General features: G+C 46.6%; 1 protein-coding gene across 1 annotated transcript; it reads left to right on the top strand.

Annotated features, from left to right (window-relative positions):
* Nucleotides 1-210: 210 nt before the first annotated feature.
* On the top strand, nt 211-9,062 carry LOC131554801 (uncharacterized). The gene is made up of 7 exons (XM_058800396.1): nt 211-271; nt 1,076-1,354; nt 2,798-3,046; nt 3,267-3,269; nt 6,117-6,254; nt 6,821-6,929; nt 8,277-9,062. Exons 1-7 carry the CDS (start codon nt 211-213, stop codon nt 8,446-8,448), a joined length of 1,011 nt encoding a protein of 336 aa, XP_058656379.1. The 3' UTR covers nt 8,449-9,062.
* The last annotated feature ends 11,455 nt before the right edge of the window (nt 9,063-20,517 follow it).

Raw genomic sequence — 20,517 nt, forward strand, 5'->3', positions numbered from 1 at the left:
ACATTGTGGCTTGCATTGGCTCAGCCCGAGTTCAGTCACCCAAAACCTTGCAGGTCTATTTTGAAACATCATTCAATCTGTCCACTATGGAGTTTCTTTTCTTTTTTTTTTTTTTTTTTCCCACTCTTGCTTCTGACATCATTTCCTGAGCACTAAATTCACTGAGCTCCAGATCGTCTCCTCAGCGTATGATGCCAGGAGCTCTTTGAGATGGATTTCAGCTCTCCTTTGACTCTGCTCTGCTTGCTGGTGATAATAACTGTTACTCAAGGTAGGTAGGATTTTTCTTTGTTGGTGTTGGCACAGGTTTGCCTAGATGAGCTGACACCCTAATTTTGCTCCAAGATCTTTTAGGGACGCTACCAGGTTTGGGGTGACGTCAAATAGCTGCTAATGCATGAAAAGGGAAGTCAGACCAAAGTAAGATAGATTATTTTTTGAGTAAAGTAACAATAACTAACAATATTGTACTTTTTGAGTGTCCTGGGTCTGGAGAAATTTTCAGTGGGGAATGTAAGGTCCTTGTATGCAGACTGCTGGCTGGAGAGCGACATGGTCCAGGTCCCAGCACTCAGTGTGACCTTGGATTAGTCCCCAAGCTCCTGCCATTTACCCACCTCTGATTTACACACAACAACTTAATAATGTGCAAGACTGTTCGAGTTAAAACTCTGACCTTACTCTTTGGGTGAAAGCAGCTGGGCACCTGCAGCTGTTGTTTCTGCTACCCTCTGTGCAAGGTCCATGGCACTGATGCCCTGAGGACCTTTCTTTGCTTAGTCTCTCATCTCTGATGGGGGCTGGTAGATGGTCATCTTAAATTCAGGGAGATAAAAGACCAGCTGTTCAGCCTTTTGTTTCCCTGTTGTGCATGGTGTTCACACCATTCCTGTGCTGTTGAGGTGGGGGAAGTTGGACCTTATAGAAGGCATCCCACTCCTCAGATTTTCAATCACTGGTGATCCAGTGTCCCTAGGGTTGGGTCTGTCCCTCTTATGTCTCACCTGGGCATTTTTCTTCCTGGGGGGCAGCCAGGAGGGGATGGATGGACATGGCAAGCTTGCTCTCCTTTTAGGCTCTGCCATCTGGACTGGCGTGCTCAGCGGCGACTCAGCAATATTTTCTTTGGAAATCCAAAGCCTGCAGAACTTCTCCAGCATGAGCAAGGAGGACAAGAAATGCTCTACAACTGTCCTAAATGATACCTTGTTGGCCAAGTGTGGCACTTCTGCCAGCAGATGGCTGAACTTAGAGAATGGCTCCCTGGTGCTGAGGAGTGTGGAGAAAGATGACGAAGGAAAATACGGATTTGTTTTTCAGAACACCGCCAGAAATTTTACACTGGAAGTGTTTGGTAAGTGGCCTTCTTAGCAACAAAAAGCTTTTGAACTTGTTGGAAGCCTGATGCCTTGAAATTTTTCCAAAGAAACTGTTTGAGCTTGCAGGAGCTATGGGTGCCCGTGGGAGCTGTGGCAGTCTCCCTCTTGTCCCCTGTATCCTCAGAATTCCTGCTCCCTTTTGCTCATCCACCTGCAGGCAGCAAAGACAGACACAAAGTCACTTCTGTACAGGATCCAGCTCATTGCTTGGGTTAATATGGAGAAGGCTTAGGAGGGTTTGTCCTGCTGCTGAGCAATGCTCCAGGCAGACAGAGAGCCTTGCTCTGCTCCTCATCGCTGCTGTTCCTTTTGCAGGGCTTTCACTTGCACAGGCTTCCAAGATAAATGGAAGCGCACGAAACTGTAATGAAAATGTCTGAGCAAACTGGTCTCAGTGAAGACAAATGAGCCCTTACACCTTTTGGGTGCAAACAGGCGGAACTGCTGTGCACACTAGGTCAAAGATGTGACTCCTTGGTGTGAGGAACAGGGGCTTAGACTGGAAGTAGTCAAAGACTGCAGAAGCAACCTGGGTTTAACATCCATTTCAGTGGATTTACTTTGGGAACATTTGCCTCCTCCTTCTGTTCTGCTGCCACCCCTAAGGCAGGGAAAAACTTTCACTGCCAACATGTTCCTGGAGGCAGAGAATTTTAACTGATGTCCTAGCACAAGAAAGTGATTTCTGAGCTTATTTCCATGGATACATGTTCTCAGTGTTACTCCTGCTGTCCTAAAACCATACCAGTTCTCTATCTAGTTTGTATGTGCAAAGTGGCAAGTATAGGAAATGGGTTTCCTCCTTTTAGTAGACTGAAAGAGAGAAATTCAGGGAAATGTAGTAAGAGCAATGATTAATTTATTTATTTTAAAATGTCCTAGTCTGGGTATTGTATCTAACTGCAGGTATCTTGTGCTCGTGTCCATGTTGGCCATGATTTGCACCAGTTTCTCTCTAAAATGGAAGAAGGGGCAGAGTGACAGCAAAAGTACAAACCTCAGGTGGAGGGGAGGGCTGAGTGTCCTCCAAAGCTATGATTATCTGCTGATTACTGAGGAGGGCTCTGGCTGGCACGTGCTTTGGATGTTTCCACCATCTTCATGGACCAGGGGCTTTTATTTTTTTTTTTTAATGTCAGTTAGGAAAATGACAATATGCCAGATTTTGGTGGCATCCCCAAAACAGGGATCAAGAGTTGCTAGCAGAGTTGGGGTAGGCACTGTAAAGCATTTTTGGGTAGAATGCAGGCACTCAAGAGATGGGTTACTTGTTTCTGCACTCCCTTCACATAGTAAATGTGGTGTTACTGGGATTGCTGGGAAGGGAAGCTTCTGTTCAGCTAATGTTCACTCCTGAATCCTCTCCTCACCTCTCTCTTTCCTCCCTGCTCCCCGTGCCCCATGCTGTGTGTGAGCAGAGCCGACCATTGGTATCCAGTGCTTCCCTGACGGAACTGCAGAGCTGTCCTGCAACGTGGCCAGCAACGAGATCCTGGTCTTCAGGTGGCTCCTCAATGGCACCCACCTGAAAGCCGAGGGGGCTTGCATTAAGGATGCTGGGAAGAAGGTTCACCTGGGCAAAACTGAGCCTGGGGAGTTTGTGTGTGAGATTTTGAAGGGGAACAGTGTCACAAGGACCAGGCCCATTTCGCTGTCTTGCAGCTACGGTGAGTAATGGCATCCCCAGAAAATCTTCCTTTTGGTCTCTTGCAACAGCCAACTGAGAGGTTGTTGGTGTCCTCAAAATATCAAATTCTGCTGTCCTCTGGCATTGCCCTTCCAGAGTTACCAAATCCTGCCTTTAGAAAGTGACCCCTTAATTTCCTTCTCCCTCCTGTGCTTTGGACTGACACAGCCTACAGCCACAGATGGGATGAGTTTGTTGAGGAGGTTCTTTTACCCACCTCTGCAGCAAGGATGGATCTCCATCTGTCTCTTTTCCTACTTTTTGGTGATGGAGATTTGCACCTCCTGTGCACCAATCCTCTATGCTGCTTTAGAAACACAGGCTGCTTCCTACTCTGACATGCATCCATGACCCAGATGCCTTTGAGTGCATTCCATAAAAAGCCTTCCACTGGTTCAGCCCTGTTGCTTCTGGACTCAGTTGAGGTGTTTTGCCTCATCTCTTTTCCTCTTATTTAGGCCAGAAGCGCAAAAGATTTTCTGATCTATACAAATGTCTCTCCATCAGCCCCATCCCTCAGAAATGGATAAAGACACATGCCATTTACTTATGGAATGTAGGGTTTTTTCCCCTCCATATCCTTGCTCAGACATGTAAGTCTGTGAGAAGGCTGAGACTTTATCCATTTGCAAGCTATTCATAAATGCGGAGTATTCTGCTTGAGCAAGGCCAGAGTTTAATGAGACACCCAAGGATCCAGATTCTCTATCATTTAATTTGCACCTCCAGTAGTGAAGATTCTTCTGCTCTCTGGCAGAAAAGATGGTTATCAAAGCTGCAGGCATGGCATAATATAACTATAAGGTTTTTGAAGATTTTGCTGTGATTAATTTCATCACTTTTGCCACTAGAGAACCTATACTGTAGCATTTTAGAAATTGTCTGGGACACTCCAGCTCCACGTAGTTGGAAAGATCTGAAAGAAAGTAAGTGGCGGTGATTCCACTTTGCAGTCATCAAATGCAACCACATTTGGAAAAAGGGAGTTAAAGCAATTCTGGATATCAGTAAAATGAATTGAAGAGGGAAATAGGTTCATTTAATTTAATTGAAAGTTAATGAATTATTTTTGTGTGTTATTATTTGCTCCAGGGAAAGGGCTGAATTTGGTTTAGGTATATAATATATGTAAAAACATCCATTTGGGCTGATGAAATTAATTTTGAATAACCAAAAAACAATTTGGCAGAAATGCTGTAAACTTAGCAGGCAACACAGGGCTCTCAACACACAGGGTTCAGAAATTAAGAAGTCAACATATATAAAGGACTTTTATTGATTAATTACTTGTTTATTGCTTATTTTTAACACAATATTTTATTCAAAAAGACCTTAATAACAAGTGGCAAATTTTTAGGAAAAAGATTCAGGGAAAAAATTTCCAACTTATATTTATATTTTTCACAATATTCTCTAAGCATTCATCAACTAAAATAATTAGGGAAATTATTTCGGAGTTGCTGAAAGTTTTTAATTTTGAATATGGATTTTTTGGAACTTTCTAACTGTTCTTAAAAAGACTGGAACAAGCACTCTGAAAATACCACGAGCACCTGTGTGCAGTTGTTTTTACTGTCCCAGTGAGTAGGTGGAGTATGATGGCATGTAGTATATCCTGGAACATTTAAAATTCTTCTTAGTCTCTGGAGATATGGAGCAATTAGTGCTTTTGAGGGCTTGAAATAAGCTCCAAATGAGCCTGTTGGTTGCTGCTGTGCTGTGCAGGCATGTGTGCTGCTGAAAAGCAGTGAATTGTTCAGAAAGGGATGGCACTGGCTTACTTAAGGAATTTTAAGGAATTTATGTGTGGGGTTTTTTTGCATATGGCAAGAAGAGTTTTCCTAGAGGCTGCCCCAAGTAGGGGGATGATCTCAGTGAAGGAGCAAGCCTGGATGGGTCTCTGTGCCCTGCAGCAGCTGCCTGCTCAGCAGCAGCAAACGTGCGGGTCTGCCCCATCACAGCAACCCTGAGCAAGGGCTGCTGAGCTGGGAAATCATCACCAGTGACTTGTGCTGCCCTTCTGCTCAGCCATCTGCAGCCCTTGCTCCTGCTGTGTGTCCTGCTCTCAGGCTGGGCAGGGGAACAGGGTGGAATCCTTCCCCGAGCAGAGCAGAGCCAGAGAAGGGTTTTTCCCCACAGCTCTGGCTCGAGTGGCCACAGTCTCGGTGCCTGAGGCAGTGCAGGCTCTGATGAGACTTGCTCTGGGGTTGGTGCAGGCATTACATGACTGTCCTCAGCAGATTCTCTGATGCCAGCTCTGAGGGTAGGCTCTGCAGCTTTTCCTTCAGCAGGAGGTGTAGTGGAAGCAGGCAATGCCCCAGCCAGGGAATAATGCGCTCTGACTCCGTGATTCAGAAGGCTGAAAATTGCTTTATTAAAACTATACTATATATTACATTAATACTATATTTTAACTATGCTAAAGAGTACTAAAGAATACTATACTATATTACCAAAAAACAGTACAGGACACAGCTTTTAGTGATTGGCTAATCACTCAAAACAACTTTCACCGGTGTCCAATTAACCAAATCACGTTGGGTAAACAATCTCCATAACACATTCCAAGTGTGCAATAGCAGGAACAGTGAATAGAAATAAGAATTGTTTTCTCCTCTTCTCTCTTTACTTCTCACTGCCTTCCTGAGAAAAATCCTTGGGTAGTTGTGCCTGCAGCTCTCTGTGAAGAGAGCTGTGGCCACAAGGAGGTGCTTCCTTGGGTCTCCCTCCCTTGTTGAAATGTAGTATCTTTTAAACCACCACCTTCTCTGTTAAATTTGATTTAAACCTACAGATTACCTTAGATGTCAGTGATCAGAGCAGGCAGAAGTGATTGCACACAGGCCTCTCCTCTTAAAGAAACATTCCATGCCATAATTAGACGATGTTACATAAATCACTAAGTGCCACAGCTCACAGTGCCAGCTGCCCTGATCCAAACTAAAGCAACAGTGATGCCAACAAGCTCTAATCTGGCTGTGGGGTTTCTCCCACAGGGAGAAGGGAGTTTGTCCACCGTGGTAGCTAACACTGCTGTGTCCTTCCTGCAGACCTGCTGCGCTACCCAGGGTTCATTTACATCCTGGCAGGCTGTGCAGCGGGTGCGCTTATCCTGCTGGTGGCTTTGCCTGCAGCCATATGTTGCTGCATGAGGAAGAGGAGACACAAGTTCATCCCAGTGCCTTCAGGTGAGTGGGGAATGCTGTGACCCTCCTGTTATGAGTTTTGGAGAGGACTGTGTTTGTGCCGTGGCCTTAGAGTAACCTGGTCTCAGCTGGGTGGCTGCTTGTCCTCCATCCAGCCTGTCCTCCCTTGACCTGCTGGAGCAGAAGTCTGCTGCTGATAGCCAGCCTCTATGGCTAGCAGGGTCTTGAATTAAACCTCACTTTCCCTTTATTGCCCTCACCCTGTGCTCCTGGCCAGAAGAAAAGCCCCCAGCAAAACCTCTCCTATGGTCAATAAAATGGACCCTCATTCAGGTGTGATCCCAGAATGGTTTCTGATGGCAGTCCCCTGTCCCTGGGAGCACTCTGCCCGTGCAGATCACCTCAAGCTGTGATCCTGGCAGCCTGGCCAGGCTGGTCCCTGGCAGGCTGGCAGTGACCACCCTCTGTTCTCAGCATCTGCCCACTCTGGGAGCAGAGCCAGCATCACCTCAGGAGGGGACACAAACACGTGCTGGGGTCTGGCCTCACAGCAGCCCTGCTGGGGCTGTGGGAGCCTCTTCCTTCAAATCTCTGGTTGGTTTTCACAGAGGAGGAGAAGGATGATGGGCTAACAATGTCAGTGGTGTCTGGGGAAGGCACGAAGAGCCCCCCCAATGGAGACCGCCTGGAGGCTCAGAGTGACCGTCCTGCCAAGCCTGGTGAGTGCAGAGACCTGTCTGAGGTCAGACACACCTTGTTCAGGGGGCACACGGTGTTTGTGTGTGGCTGCTGGGGGTGGAGGTGACAGTGGAGAGGGGCCTGGGACATGGCAGCACAGGGAAGGTGCTGCACCTTCTGCAGGAGTGGCAGCCGGGCATTTTTCAGCGCCTTACTCATGGCAGAGGCAGGCATCCCACAGAGGGTGCTGCCAGCAGGCTGCAGGCTGCCTGTTCCACTATGTCCTGTGCTAAAACACATACCTCAGAAACAGCAATCCCCCCAATACTCAGCAGTTTTCCTACAATTTTCTCACCCTTCTCATGAGTAACATTTTATAAAAATTTGTGCTGTTTTTTAAGCAGTCATCCTCAGGACAGCAGGAGCCAATATGCTGAGCTGTAAACACAGCTAAATCCTATCAAAGCCAGAGGCTTGTGTATTTTCTTAAATTGAGGCTGGAGTGGGAATATGGTCAAGTTTTAAGTTTTTCAAAGAAATCAAGCATAAACCCCCACAGCCTTAGCACAATATGGTCAAGAGAGTGCAGTGATAAAAACTCTCCAGAAATGTCCTGTTCTGTAAGTGCTTGATATAAGTACTCTACTTTTTGTATTATGTTTCCTTTAATTTTGCTTCCCAAACACAAATGCTGGCAGCACCTTGCCTAGTAATGCACCATCATCAGCTGAAGTAGGTTTAGCAGAGACATCATGAACTGGAGCAGCTTTACACAGGTCATAGCCTGGTCTCAGCACTGCTGTCTCCATTTCTGGTGTCCTTCACTGTACCATGCACAGCCTCCTGTAGCTCTGCTGTGCTTTAAATCTAACCTTGGATGCTCTTTGCTCTGCTTTCAAAATATTATGTGCTACTCATGAACATAGAGCAAGAAAGAGGAAGAAAGTTTCAGCTCATTGCTTAATATTAATATACTTCAAATGTAGAGCTTTTAATAAAAAAATCAAATATTATAAGTTTAACAAGTAGTCCATATTTTAATTTTTTTTACAATTAAAGAAAAAGCAAAGATACACATGGAAAGTAGGCAAGAACTAAATGTGTGCTGTTAGCCAGCTTGAATTATTCAGATGTAAATGAATAGATTTGGCTTCAGTATTTTGGTACTAAAGTACTTTGGTACTAAGAAGCCAGAGAGCTTAAATATCAAAGTGCCCTAAGGCATGATGCATAAATGAGTAGTTCCAGAGAAAATTGAAATTTGACTTGCAGGTGCCTGGGGTGAGGGGACTGAGTGGATTAGGCATCCTGCAGCCTAATTAGGGACCAGGGGGTGAAAATTTCCATGAGGGTGAGCCATAGTGTGGGCACTTATAAACCATTTCTCCCTTTTCCAGATGCTGCCCAGATTGGTCAAGGTGTTGAGCCTCAGCCAGTGGCAGAAGAAAACCTACCAGTGCAGATAGAAGCTGAGGAAATGCCGGATGCTGAGGTCCTAGTTGATATGGATGGCCAGGAAGATGCCTCAGACTGTTTCCCAGATCCAGCTGATGACTGATCTGACACGCTTGCTGTTCCACCCTGAAACCTGTGACACTTGTCCTTTGCATCCCATAGTCTCACTGTGTCTGGAAAATTTTAGCAGGGGAAAGAAGTGAGGTGTCAAACCTTCTGACTTGATTCAAAACAAAAAAAGAAAATCCAGAGAAAAGCACACACATGGCTTCAAGGCCTGACAGGTTCACCAACAACAAAAGGAGCAGCTCTGTGATGCTTTGCCTGGTAACAGAGCTGCAGCTAAACTGAGGAGCCCAGGGGACAGCCTGGGATGAGAGGGCTCCTCCTGCTCCCTGCCCACCTCATGCCTTGCCTGCCTTTGCAGGCACAACAGACAGCTTGAGGTGCTTGCCAGAAGTTACCTGAGAAAGCCTCTTCTCTCTCAGGAGACTTCAGAGCAGTTTTTTCCCCGGCCCTGCCAAGGAAGCTCAAAGGAGGTCTCAGCTGGGTACACGCTGTCCTGGGTGCTCACCTGAGCCGCTCCTCTGAGCTCCAGATCTGGCCCTCACCTCTTGCTGCCTGGAGCAGGAGCAGTGAAATTTGCAGGGCTTGAAATGTGCTATTTGCAGATGCTGTGTGCAGAGCTGGGGTGGTGCTGGCTTTGCTCCCCTCTGGGTGCCCCAAATGACAGAGTCCAGGTCACTTCTCCCCAAAATCTGACTGCTTGGGCTGCCCCCGAGCTATCACTCGCTTGCCTGCAGCAGGAGGGGGCTTGGGGCTGCAATTTTGGCAGAAACCTTGATTTTAAGGCTGAGATTGTTTATCAATGCAAGCATTAGTGCCTTTAGTGTGATAGTTTAGCTACTGCAAGCTGGTGAAGCTGGCCATCTGCGTGTGCCTGTAGGCTTGTTTGGGGCTGTGCTCTTTGCACAAACAGCAGAAATTTATAGGATCTCTTAGGTAAGTCTTGCTGCTAGGCTTGTCCTGTTCTGCTCAGGGGAGCTGTGCCTGTGCAGCAGCTGGGTCAGACCTGCAGGGAAGAAGGATGTGGTGAAGAGAGGGCAGGGATTCTGTCTCAGGCAGCTGAATCCCAGCAAAGCTGCCAGAGAGTGCTGCAGGATGTGCTGCCAGAGCAAGGTATTTACTGCATGGGACAATTTTAGTAGTCAGAGTGAGGTGGTAAATTGGTTGTTAGTGTTAAATTGGCCTGCTGGGCTAGAAAGGCACAGTGGTAAAAGCAGAGATGGTACAGACTGGGACCAAAAGGGATGGGGAGCTGCATTCTCTCCTTCCTTGTCATTTTGTCCCTGTTTTATATTGTGCTGACACTGTGAATCCCTTGGAAATGGATTGAAGGTGTGCCTGGTGAAAGCCATCCAATGAGGGATGAGCGCCCCAGCAGAATCCAAACTAAACTGAGAAACTGAGGGTTTGTTTCCCAGGGATGGAGCTGGAGGGTGGCTGCACACTCACCTGGGAGTCCTTCATCTCTGCTTGCTTGCCAAGGCTCTGCATCAGTGACACCCAGCCATAGGTGACTGTTCTCGCTGTTTCCTTGTCCTGTGACTCTCTTTAGAAGATGTTTGGCTCTTGTGTGCTGTGTTGGTGGTGATTCAGCCTGTCTCTGCTTTTAAAGGCTGCCGCAGGAATGGGCTTTCCACGGTAAGAGGGAGGTGATAATTCATTTCTTTACGGTGCTGTTCTAACTCCTTTCAGTACAAACATTCCTCAGAGGCTGTGAGTTGAATGACAAAAGAAGTGGCATGGCGTGCTTGGGGTGGCAGTACTAAAGCAGCAGTGAATGTCACCGTGCCAGTGTCACCAGAATGGGAGGACACAGCATTGCATCACTGCTGCACTTTCTGGCAGGGGCAGGAGCGACACTCGACTCCAGCACATGATTCAGAGGCTGATCGGTGCTCTGAGCTGCACTGGAGAAGACAACTGTTCACTGAGGATGAGAGAGCTGGGCCAGCCTTGTCCTGCTGGGCTGGGGCATACCAGCTCCGGTTTATTCCAGTGCTGCCTTCCTGCTGCCAGCCCCAGGGCTGGGGGTGCCCATCACCACTGTTATCACCCCTGTCCTGGAAGGAATTTTCACATAGAGAGGTGAGAGATCTTTGTGAGACAGACTGAACCAGGGCTGGTTTCTGTCCTTTACCACTGAAAGTGCCATTCCAAAGGGCCAAAAGGTTCTGTTACTGTGAGGTCCGGAGAGAAGTGATGCAGCCTGTGCTCCTCCTTTAACTGTATTATCTTCATGTCCATCTTTTCTCTTTCTGGTGTCTTTTTTTTTTCTTTTTCCTTTCCACCCGTGATTAATTTTGTTCCAAATAAAAAGATCTGTTTTCTACCTTGTTTCAGATCTGTTCAAGTTTTGTTATTTAATAATTGTTTCTTTCTGTTTTTTGCAGGAAGTACAGGCTTATTTTCAAAGTTATACACAAACAAATAAAGGAGAGGTGATAACAAGTTATTGCTGACTTGGGTGGCCAAGGGCAGAGAGATCATGAGAACATTCATCTGTAAGTCACCCCAGGAGAGGCTGTGGGACAGTGGCACAAGCTTGTCCCTGTTGGAATGTGTGTGTTGATGTGTAAGAACATCTGTGTGCCCCGGCAGCTCACCAAGCCCTGCTCTGGTGCCTAAACTGTGAGCAGCAGGGTGGGGATGCAGGGGGATGGTCTGGTTTTACCCATCTTTATCCATCTGTACTTTTTTTGTGGCTAAAACCTAAAACCACCTTAGCTGTGAGAGAGGATGCTGAAGTGCACTGCACCTTTTGAAGGAGGAGGGAGGCGTGTTCTCATTCTTAGAAAAGTGAGCCCAGATTGTGGTTGAAAGGAATGTCTTATCAAACCCCTGGAGTTTACTATAACAGGTTTATCCCTGGAATGCTGGTGTGATTGGACATGGAGGGTCCTGCCCTGCAGTCTATGAACCCAACACTCTGAGGAGCCATCTGCCTGAATTTCCTGGTGTTTTCCAGTCTGACCGGGGTGCTGCATCTCCCAGGAAAGAGCAGGGACACTTTCCAGCCTGAGTCTGACAGGAGAACAGAGTATGAATGTGGTGCTGCTCTCAGGAATTTGACCACAAACAAAGGTGCCTGTGCTGCCTCTTTGGGTGCCTTTGGTGAGGCTGTGCCAGGCCAGCCCTGCCTTCTTTGGGCTGCTGACAGAGTCCTTGGTGCCAGGGTGCCTCCAGGTGCCTCTGGCTTCCTCTGGAGAGCTTTCCAGGTGATGGAACTGACCCCCACATCATCCTCTCTGGAGCTGGTCATGGCTGGGTAAGGCTTGGGGCAGTGCAGCTTCCACCTCTCTGCTGATCCAGTGCTGGCAGGATGAGAGGAGCTCTGCTCTGTGGGAAATGTGGATGTTTTGGAATGTGATATCCTCCCACCAGTGGCTTGTAGCACTGTACAGAATAGAGGTTTGGATTTGTATCCATGTCTGTCGTTGTGTTCGCAGGGGTCCCAGGATGAGGGAAGAGACGAGGATTTGACTCCATGTTTCAGAAGGCTTGATTTATTATTTTATGATATATATTACATTAAAACTATACTAAAAGAATAGAAGAAAGGATTTAATCAGAAGGCTAGTTAAGAATAGAAAAGGAATAATAACAAAGGCTTGTGGCTGACTGAGACAGTCTGAGCTAGCTGTGATTGGCCATTAATTAGGAACAACCAACGTGGGCCAATCACAGATGCACCTGTTGCATTCCACAGCAGCAGATAACCATTGTTTACATTTTGTTCCTGAGGCTTCTCAGCTTCTCAGGAGGAAAAAATCCTAAGGAAAGGATTTTTCATAAAAGATGTCTGCGACAATGTGTATATCTCATGGAGGGAAGAGAGGAGCTTGCTTGTGGCATGTGCTAAGCAGTAACTGACATGAAATGCAATATGTAATCTTTTCATCATGTAATTAATTTAGGTTATGAATATAAAAGGAGACCAGAGAATGAACTTACTTGACTTAAGATCAAAGTGAAAGCAAGAGCAAGCAAGAAGTGAATTGTAGAATGGTGAGCAGAGAAAATGGAAGGATCCCTTTAGATATCCTTTAGCATTCAGGATGAGCTCATCCCCACACTATCATGTCAGAAAAGCTCCCACATCCCAGTAATAAAACAGTGCTTTGTTTCTCAACCTCTACCACAGGCTGCTGTCCCTGATGTCCCTGTGGCTGTGCAGGTAGCGTTTGGGGTGCTGTTCCTTGGAGAACCCAGCATGGGAGCAGAGACACCAGGGCCAGAGCCAGCAGGACCAGCCTTCCCTGTCACCCTCAGCTCTCCAGAAACAAGAGTAGAAGTTGGTGAGTCTAAGGGCAGGTAGACAAAACTGATAATGGTCAGTGGTTGTGTGAACTTCTGATCGAAATCTGTGTAGCTGAAAAAAACCCCTCAAGATTTTAGGCATGTACATGGTAGGTTCATGTCACTTTCTATGAATTATTACAGCTCATTTCAAAACAAGCGAACAAGAGGTTCGTGTGTAATGAATCTGTCGCAGGCAGTGTCACAGATTAACATTTTTAAAGCTATTTCTTCAAATGAAACAGCAAATTCTGGTGGTGTAATTGTAAAATCCAAACTGGTATTATTGCCACCAGGCAGGCAGGAGTGAGAAGCCCCACAGATTTCCACAGGTGAACACACAGAACTGGTAACAGAAGTGGGTGAAAACAGCAGCATCACCCATTCCTGTCTGAGGTGGAAGCAGAATTCCATGATGTGTCATTGCAGAAGCTTGGATTGGTGTTTGGATGCTGTTTGTGCCTTCTGCGGGGCTGCTCAGTGCCTGGGACCTCTGACAACCACTGAGCCCTGCATGGGTTTTGTTCAGGGTAAATGTTGCATTTCCTTTCTGTGAGATGACATGACTCATCTCCTCAGGCAGAGGATGTGGCTGGAGACAGCAGGGGTGTCTTTACTGAGAACCTAGAAGGCCTTAAGCCCTTCTAGATATTTCTACTTTACCTGCAAGCAAATCATAGAAAAGTTTGGGTTGGAAGGGACATTAAAGTTCATTTAATTCCAACACCCCTGCTGTGGGCAGGGACACCTTCCACTAGACCAGGTTGCTCAGATCCCTGTCCAATCTGGCCTTGAACATTTCCAGGGATGTGGCAGCCACAGTTCCCTGTGCTTCAGCATCCTCACAGAAAAGAATTTCTCCCTGATACCCAATATAAACCTATTCTGTTTCAGTTTGAAGCCTTTGCCCCATGTCTTTGCTGGCAGGTGTTAATTATACATACATACATATATATATATATATGTATGTATTTAATGCATGCTGATGGCATTATTGTCACTTTCATGAAGGTATTTCCTGCCTGAGGCGGGTTTTCAGCCCCAAGCAACAGAGGTTTACCCACTCTCCCAATCAGCCATGAGGTCAGCAGGAACCTGACTTTATAAAATCATTCATTGCACTTGCAAGTTCATGTACAGCTGTAGTGTGCTCATTGTGCCATAAACACTAACATAAGGAAAGTTCCCATCTGCAGAGGCAGAAAATATGGGTGGCCAATGTCTGCTTATTTTTAAATTGATATATTTTTCTGGTTAGCATATTCTGTGTCACACTTAGCCAATATCCATGACAAAATACTGAATGGGGCTATGGTCCAAAGTGTGTGTTTTGTAGCTAATATAAATACAGTTACTATTGGAAATTCTGTGCAGAAGTTTTAAAACTGATGATGGCTACCGATAGTTTTAGTGTTATCTAACACTACAGAAACTGGATGTATTACAGGCCAAGAATTACTTGGAGGCAGTTTTCAGCAAATCTTTTGGAATTGCAAATGCAGTGCATTGGAGAGAATGATTGTCTACTCCCATATCATAGGCAAATGGAACAAGGAAATACAGCTGGGTGCCTATCTTCCAGCCAGCACTGCTGTCTCATCTTTGGTTTATACAACTTCCTCTTTGAGGCCAAAACATATTTTCCCTAAACTAAGGAGTGAAACAGTTTTAAAAGCTTTTTTTTTTTTGATACTGAAAAGTCATGTAACGAGGTTTCTTCAAACAAAAAAAAAAAAAAAAGGAAAGAAAGAAAAAGAAATTGTGATGGTGTTTTTGGCAAAGAGCACTGAGAGTTTGTGTTGCAGCCCTGCTTTCAATCACAGGGCAATAGGAATCAGATTTCTCCTCTGAAACAATTGGCAGACCAATGGAGAGGGAATTTTGGACAGCAGGGGTGGGATTCAGGAATGTGTCAGGTGCCACATTCAGGAAGGTGTGTGAATGTCAACTCCATTCACCTGAAGCCAGCTGGAGAAATTGGTGGAGGCTCTCCTGAGGGGATACATGGAGCCAGGAGCAGGAGCACTGCTGGCTGGGACAGCCTCTGGTGTCAGGATGAGCCATGACAGGACAGAAAGAGGAAGGGGGTGAGGACACAGACTCAGTGTCTGCTGTGCAGGATCCCAGAGGGAAGAGAGAAAGGGCATGTGGTTAATGACTGAGGGTACAGAATTGCTGGTGAGTAATGGCAGGCAGAGATGCTTTTTCCTTCCCTTAAGTAGGTGGGGAGGCTGCAGGTCTGTCCTCCATCATCCTGCAAGCTCTTCAGGCAGTATGAAGTGTTTTTCTGCAGAAAGCTGCACTGCTGTTGCTTTCTCCTGACACCTGCTCTGCCTGCATTTGCCATGGGTAGTGTTCCCCAGACAGATGCACTCCTCTGCTGGTGGCACATCACAGCCCCACTGAGCCCCTGGGACTCCTCCCTCCTCTCTGCCTTTCTCCTGAGCCGTTTGCAGGGAATGTGCTGTGCTAATTTTGAGAAGAAGAGGAATCACCCCAAATCTGATAGCAGCAAACAGGAAATAACCTTTCTTGTCCCTCCACCTCCTCGTTCTGGTAAACCCTTTCCAGCGTCTTTATCACTTTCTAGAAAGGGTTTTTCTAGCTGAGATGGGAGAAGGGTGATGGAAAGGCAGGACTCCACCCAGCTTTTTGGGTACCCTGAATACAGGTGGGGATGTGCCAGCTCTCTTTCCTTCCTGTGCACAAGATGGGCCAGGATTCCCCTTGCAATCACAGCGAAAGCTGTGCAACTTCAGCTTCTTTTTGTACACCTTTCTGCCCAGCTGTCAAGAGTTTGGGACTTTTTTTTCCTTCCTTCAGATGATTTGGTGTCTGATAAGGAGTTTTGTTTCCCTGCCTTTTGTTGAGTGTTTAAAGCTTTGTTATTTGGCCAGTACAAAGATCTGTTTATAGCTTTCTCTGGAAAACCAGATGCAGATGAAAAGTCCTTTCTTTGCTGGAGAGAAAATGAGGAGAAGTCAACATTGCCATGAATTTTATCTCATCCATCTTAAAAAGTCCCAATGGTTAAACAGTTTCCTCAGCATGAGAGGAAAGTAGATGCTCATTTTTATACTGAACTACTGATGCTGAAGAGCTCAAAGGAATATCAATGTAACACAAATAACCATGGCAGCTGTGGTTCTAACCCAGTGCATCCTATCTGTGAGGGCACAGGGCATGCACAGTAACTTTCCATTGAGGCTGCACAGTAAACTTCCTGCCCTGCAAAGTGCCCTCTGAAATTCAGCAAATTGTCACTGAGCTGCTGAACGCCATGTGTGTAGGGAACATGGGACATGTTAATTAACAAAAAGGCTGCTCTCCCATGATGGAAGTGTAAAGGGATGGCTGAAAAGAATGGTGACACCATCTGACTGTCAGGAGTGTGACAAAAGGGCTGCAGGTACTGCCCTGGTAGGAATGCTGTGAAAAACCACAAGTTGCCACCCGTGCATCACACAGGAGAGGTGCTCATCTGCATCACACAGAACAGCCTGCACCTGACTCACTGACGTCTTAAAAAGCAGAAATTCTCAGAAATGCAGTGACACAGCACCTTAGCCACTACCCTTCCTGGCAGGAGCTGTGAGGTGTAAATGTTTAGAGAGATGGGCAGCTTTGTGCCTGTGCTTTCCTTTGCTGTGAGAAGAGCTCTTTTCCAGCATTGGTGTGGCTCCTGCTGCAGGTGTGGGGTGTTGGCCCCAGAGCTGAGCCCATCCTGCCACTCTGCTGTCCCTGAACACATGTCTTGCTACCTGGCAGGGGGTGATGCATTTAAATGTAGGAACAGACAAACCTCAGAGAGGCCAAAACCAGGTTCACAGGGCACAGGAAACTTGTGGGATGAGAGAAGAAGCAGGGGAAACTGAGCTGCTGCCAGCATCTGCTCTGAGCAGGAAAGGACTTGAATTTTCACTGCATCTCATGGCTCCAGGTGCACATGGTGCAAAGGGCATCTGTGTAAGTGGTATGAAAGACACCAGGGCACTTTTCTTCCTTCAGCAGGAAGCAAGACTATGCTAACAGGTCATTCAGATGTTTCTGAGACATTTACATCTTAATTTCCCAGTAGTAACAGCCAGACCTCCTTATATGTATGCATAAGGCCACATAGTGGTCCTTTGGCTTTGCTATCACAGCTGTAATAACTAAGCTACAGACACTTTCAGGATCCACAGTGATGCTCCAGAGAGGCTTATGCTAGGTCTTCTAGGAGGAGGGACATTTTATACCCACAAACATGCCCTCCAGGGGCTGCACCAGTAGAAAAATGCCAACAGTGTCTTGCATTTGAAGGAAAGACTTTCCTTTATAAAGGCCACTGCTAGAAATAAATGCACCCAGTACTGAAATGCATTATCCAGTTGTTTGTGCTCAGTCTCCTGCATAACTCCTCAACCTCCCACCTGCCCATTCCAACTGTCCCTCACTCCTCTCTGGATTTATAGTACTGTAATAGAGTAAAGCACTGTGCACAACATCAGGTATACATGCATTTATTAAGCTGATGGCTTCTGGGGAGTGTCAGATCTTGTCCAAAAGATTGCTTAGATGGTAGCAACAACTTGTCTCTCCTAGATCTATTTCTAGGGGCAGCTGTTCTTCTATTATCCTTCTTGGGTAGCTAGCCCATCCACTCTCTCATGATGAAGGGGCACATTGTAGTTAACACAGGTCTTTGTGTATTTACCACTGCCAAGACTAGAAGAGGCTTTTATGGTCATTTATCTGGCTTCTGGTATGAGACAGATTGATTGCAGCATGCCAGCAAGCCAACACCTTTTGCAGCAGTAGTAATGTCACTGAATTTACTGGAACAAGATGCTGAGAGTTAGCTCCTAAATCTGGGGCCATTACAGATGATGGAAATCATCAGCCAGACTGAAATGCACCATCTGCAAGAATAACTGATGGGATGCTGCCATCTGCTCTAGCCCCAGTCGTTGCTGTGAACCACAGACTGCTTGGTCTGAGAGGGATTATATTCCTTCAGACCAGAAATGAAGGGTGGTTTTTGTGAGGTTTGGCTGTTGACACATGCTTACAGCTGAAAAGGAAGAAAATGTGTCTGAGCGAGAGCACCTGGGGCTAAAGGTTTAATGGCGTTAAGCTGTGTTGGGGTGGGGGCTTAGGAATATCAGGAAAAGGCCTTTCTTCCAGGGGCTTTTGGGACACTGGGATGGGCTCAGCAGGGAAGTGGTAACAACTCCAAGTATGGCTGAGCTGAAGAATTGTTTGGACAATGCATTTAGGCTCAGGGTGTGGTTCCTGGGGCTGTCCTATTCAGGAACAGGAGGTGAATCTTTGTGGATTCCTTCCACCTCAGAATATTCTATGTGGCATTATGGACATTGCTGAGGAATTGTTTCTCTTCAAATAATCAGGTGAGGACTATTCTGCATCATTCATGGTTTGATAATGTTAGTTTACTGTTCTTGAGAGAAGGATGAAAAAGTTTGTGCAGACAACTTTTTCAATAATAGTAGCATGTGTATGTGTGTGTGTCACTATTTCTGGAAGATTTCCATTGGGTATGTGCAGCTCAGGCTCTCAGTTAGCTCTGAGGCACTGAGTCAGCATCCCTGCCAAACCTTTGGCTAAAGCTGTATTTTGAGTTATTGATCCTCATATTTCCACCACTTGATTCAAACTGGAGTTTTTCCTTTCTTGGCCCTGTGTGAGGCAGAAGTGAAGAGGAGGCAGGATGTGTCCTCCACCAACCAAATGGCTGAAACTCTACATGGGAGCCAGCAGTTCCTTGGCATTTCATAGTGCAGGGCAGTGCCCCTTGCTGGGGCTGACTTTGCTTTTCCTATGCTCCAGCCACTGCCCACAATTCCTCCTGCTTTGTGAAAAGCTCCAGTGGAGGGGAATGTGCCATCAGGAAGCCCTTAGCTGCCATCCCAGATGGAGCCCAGCCTTGCAGGCCAGGGTGCAAGCTCGGGAGAGCTCCCAAGAGTGAAGTTGCCCTTCCCCAAAGCTTCCACTCCACATATTACCTATCTGACACTTCAATTAAAATTACATTTGCTCTTCTCCTCACACACATCAAAGGCCTGCTGAGAGATTTAGAGGTGTGAAGGTTTTGGGTGACACTCAGTGCAGGATGTCTGACTCACATGCGAATGCCACTTAGTATAACCAAAGTTCCATACTAGAGAAGATGGTACAAACTATCAGATGGGCTCCAAATCTACTTTTTGTAGACTTCCTTTTCTAGTAGATCAAATAACAGTATTTTTTATCACAATTTTTTAAAAATAAACCTCAGGCATGAATGTTTATTGGCTCATCACTAAGCTGAGAACTCAGAGCTGTAAACAGCTGCATATTGTCTCTTGAGAGGTTGCCTTCAGATGTGGGGGACTCTGTCACCTTTAGAAGGAAATGTGAGTATGATACTTACATTCCCTGTGAGGAAACTGTGTGCTGTCTTACAAAGAGCAGCAGTGTAAAGGAAAGAGCAAGCCACAAAAGCAAATGCTCGAGTGCAGCTCTTTGCGGCTTCTGCAGTGGAAACAATGCCTCAGAGAGAGAGCAGAGGTGTGCAAAGACAGCCCATTGTTGTGGCTGTGCTCAGTCCTCTGCTCTCCTGTGTGTCAGAAAATGGGGATGTGTGGCAGTGCAATGGGCTAAACAGGGCTCCAGCATCCTTAGCTTGATGCTAAGGACAGGCCTAATTGAGCCAGGCCTAGCAGCACCGTGCTGGGAGACATCTGCTTTTCTATCATTGCCCATTTTCTAGCTGGCTTTGTTTAATCCAGTGGTGTTACTTCCTGTGTGAGCTATCTGCAGTGAGGAGAAGAGAGTGAGAGCACTGTTATCTAGAGCTGTTATCTACAGCTCACCCTCTCCTGCCCAGCACACCTTGGGCCAGTGCCTGGGCTGTGGCCACACAGAGCTCCAGCCACAGCGCTCTCTGTGCCACTCCCTCCACCTTGGAGGGCATTTCTGGCCAGTGCTCTGTGCTGGAACTGCTCTCAGCATGTTTACCCCCTGCCACATCTCTGAGGTACATGCTGGCTCCTTGGGTTCCTCTGTGGCTGCAGCCCAGAGCTGCTGTGCTTTCCAGAGACACCTTCAGGCACTTCAATGCTTTCTCCTGGGACTCTCCTTGAAGGGAAAACAGAGACAGCAGTGCAACAACTTAGAGTGCCTCCTTCCAAGTAACATCCAAAAACTCCTTCTTCTAAAATGAGGATCAAAGCCCAGTCAGGACTGCAGCATGACATTACCTTACTTTTCAAGAAAGGAAGGGTAAAGCTGGCAGAATATTGACATTTCCTCACTTGTCATCTGGCAGGAAGACTGAGCTTAGAGGCAAGGGCTGCTTTGTCTCTCTCCAGCTGGGTCTGATGGTGCAGGAGGTTTCAGAGGCTAGTTAGAAGAGGGGCTGCTTTTGGGACAGACCGTGCCAGGATCTCATGGGGAACTCGTGCTGCAGGTGAGTGCTGTGCCCCTTTTGCAGGTTTGGCTGTGCTTTTGGCTTTTGTTACGCAAAGTCTTGCAAGTGGATTTTGTGCACAACCACCAAGTACTCAGGAATACCAAGGCTTGGTGTCACTTCTGTGAGTCCAGTGACCATGGGACATCAGCCATTGAGCCCCCACCCTTCTCTCAAGTGCTTCTTCACTGCCCACAGTGAGCTCATCTTTGAACAGACATTTTACATCCTGTCCAAATGGGTTCTTGCTCCTGCCTACCTGTTGCTCCAACAGCAATCAGGGTGTTTGGTGTGCTGGACCATAGGGGCTTTTGACCCATTTCAGTTGTGCGTTTAGAAGGTTGTGTGTGGCACCAAACT

This window comes from Ammospiza caudacuta, chromosome 2 (assembly GCF_027887145.1).
Source record: "Ammospiza caudacuta isolate bAmmCau1 chromosome 2, bAmmCau1.pri, whole genome shotgun sequence".
Lineage (NCBI taxonomy): Eukaryota > Metazoa > Chordata > Aves > Passeriformes > Passerellidae > Ammospiza > Ammospiza caudacuta.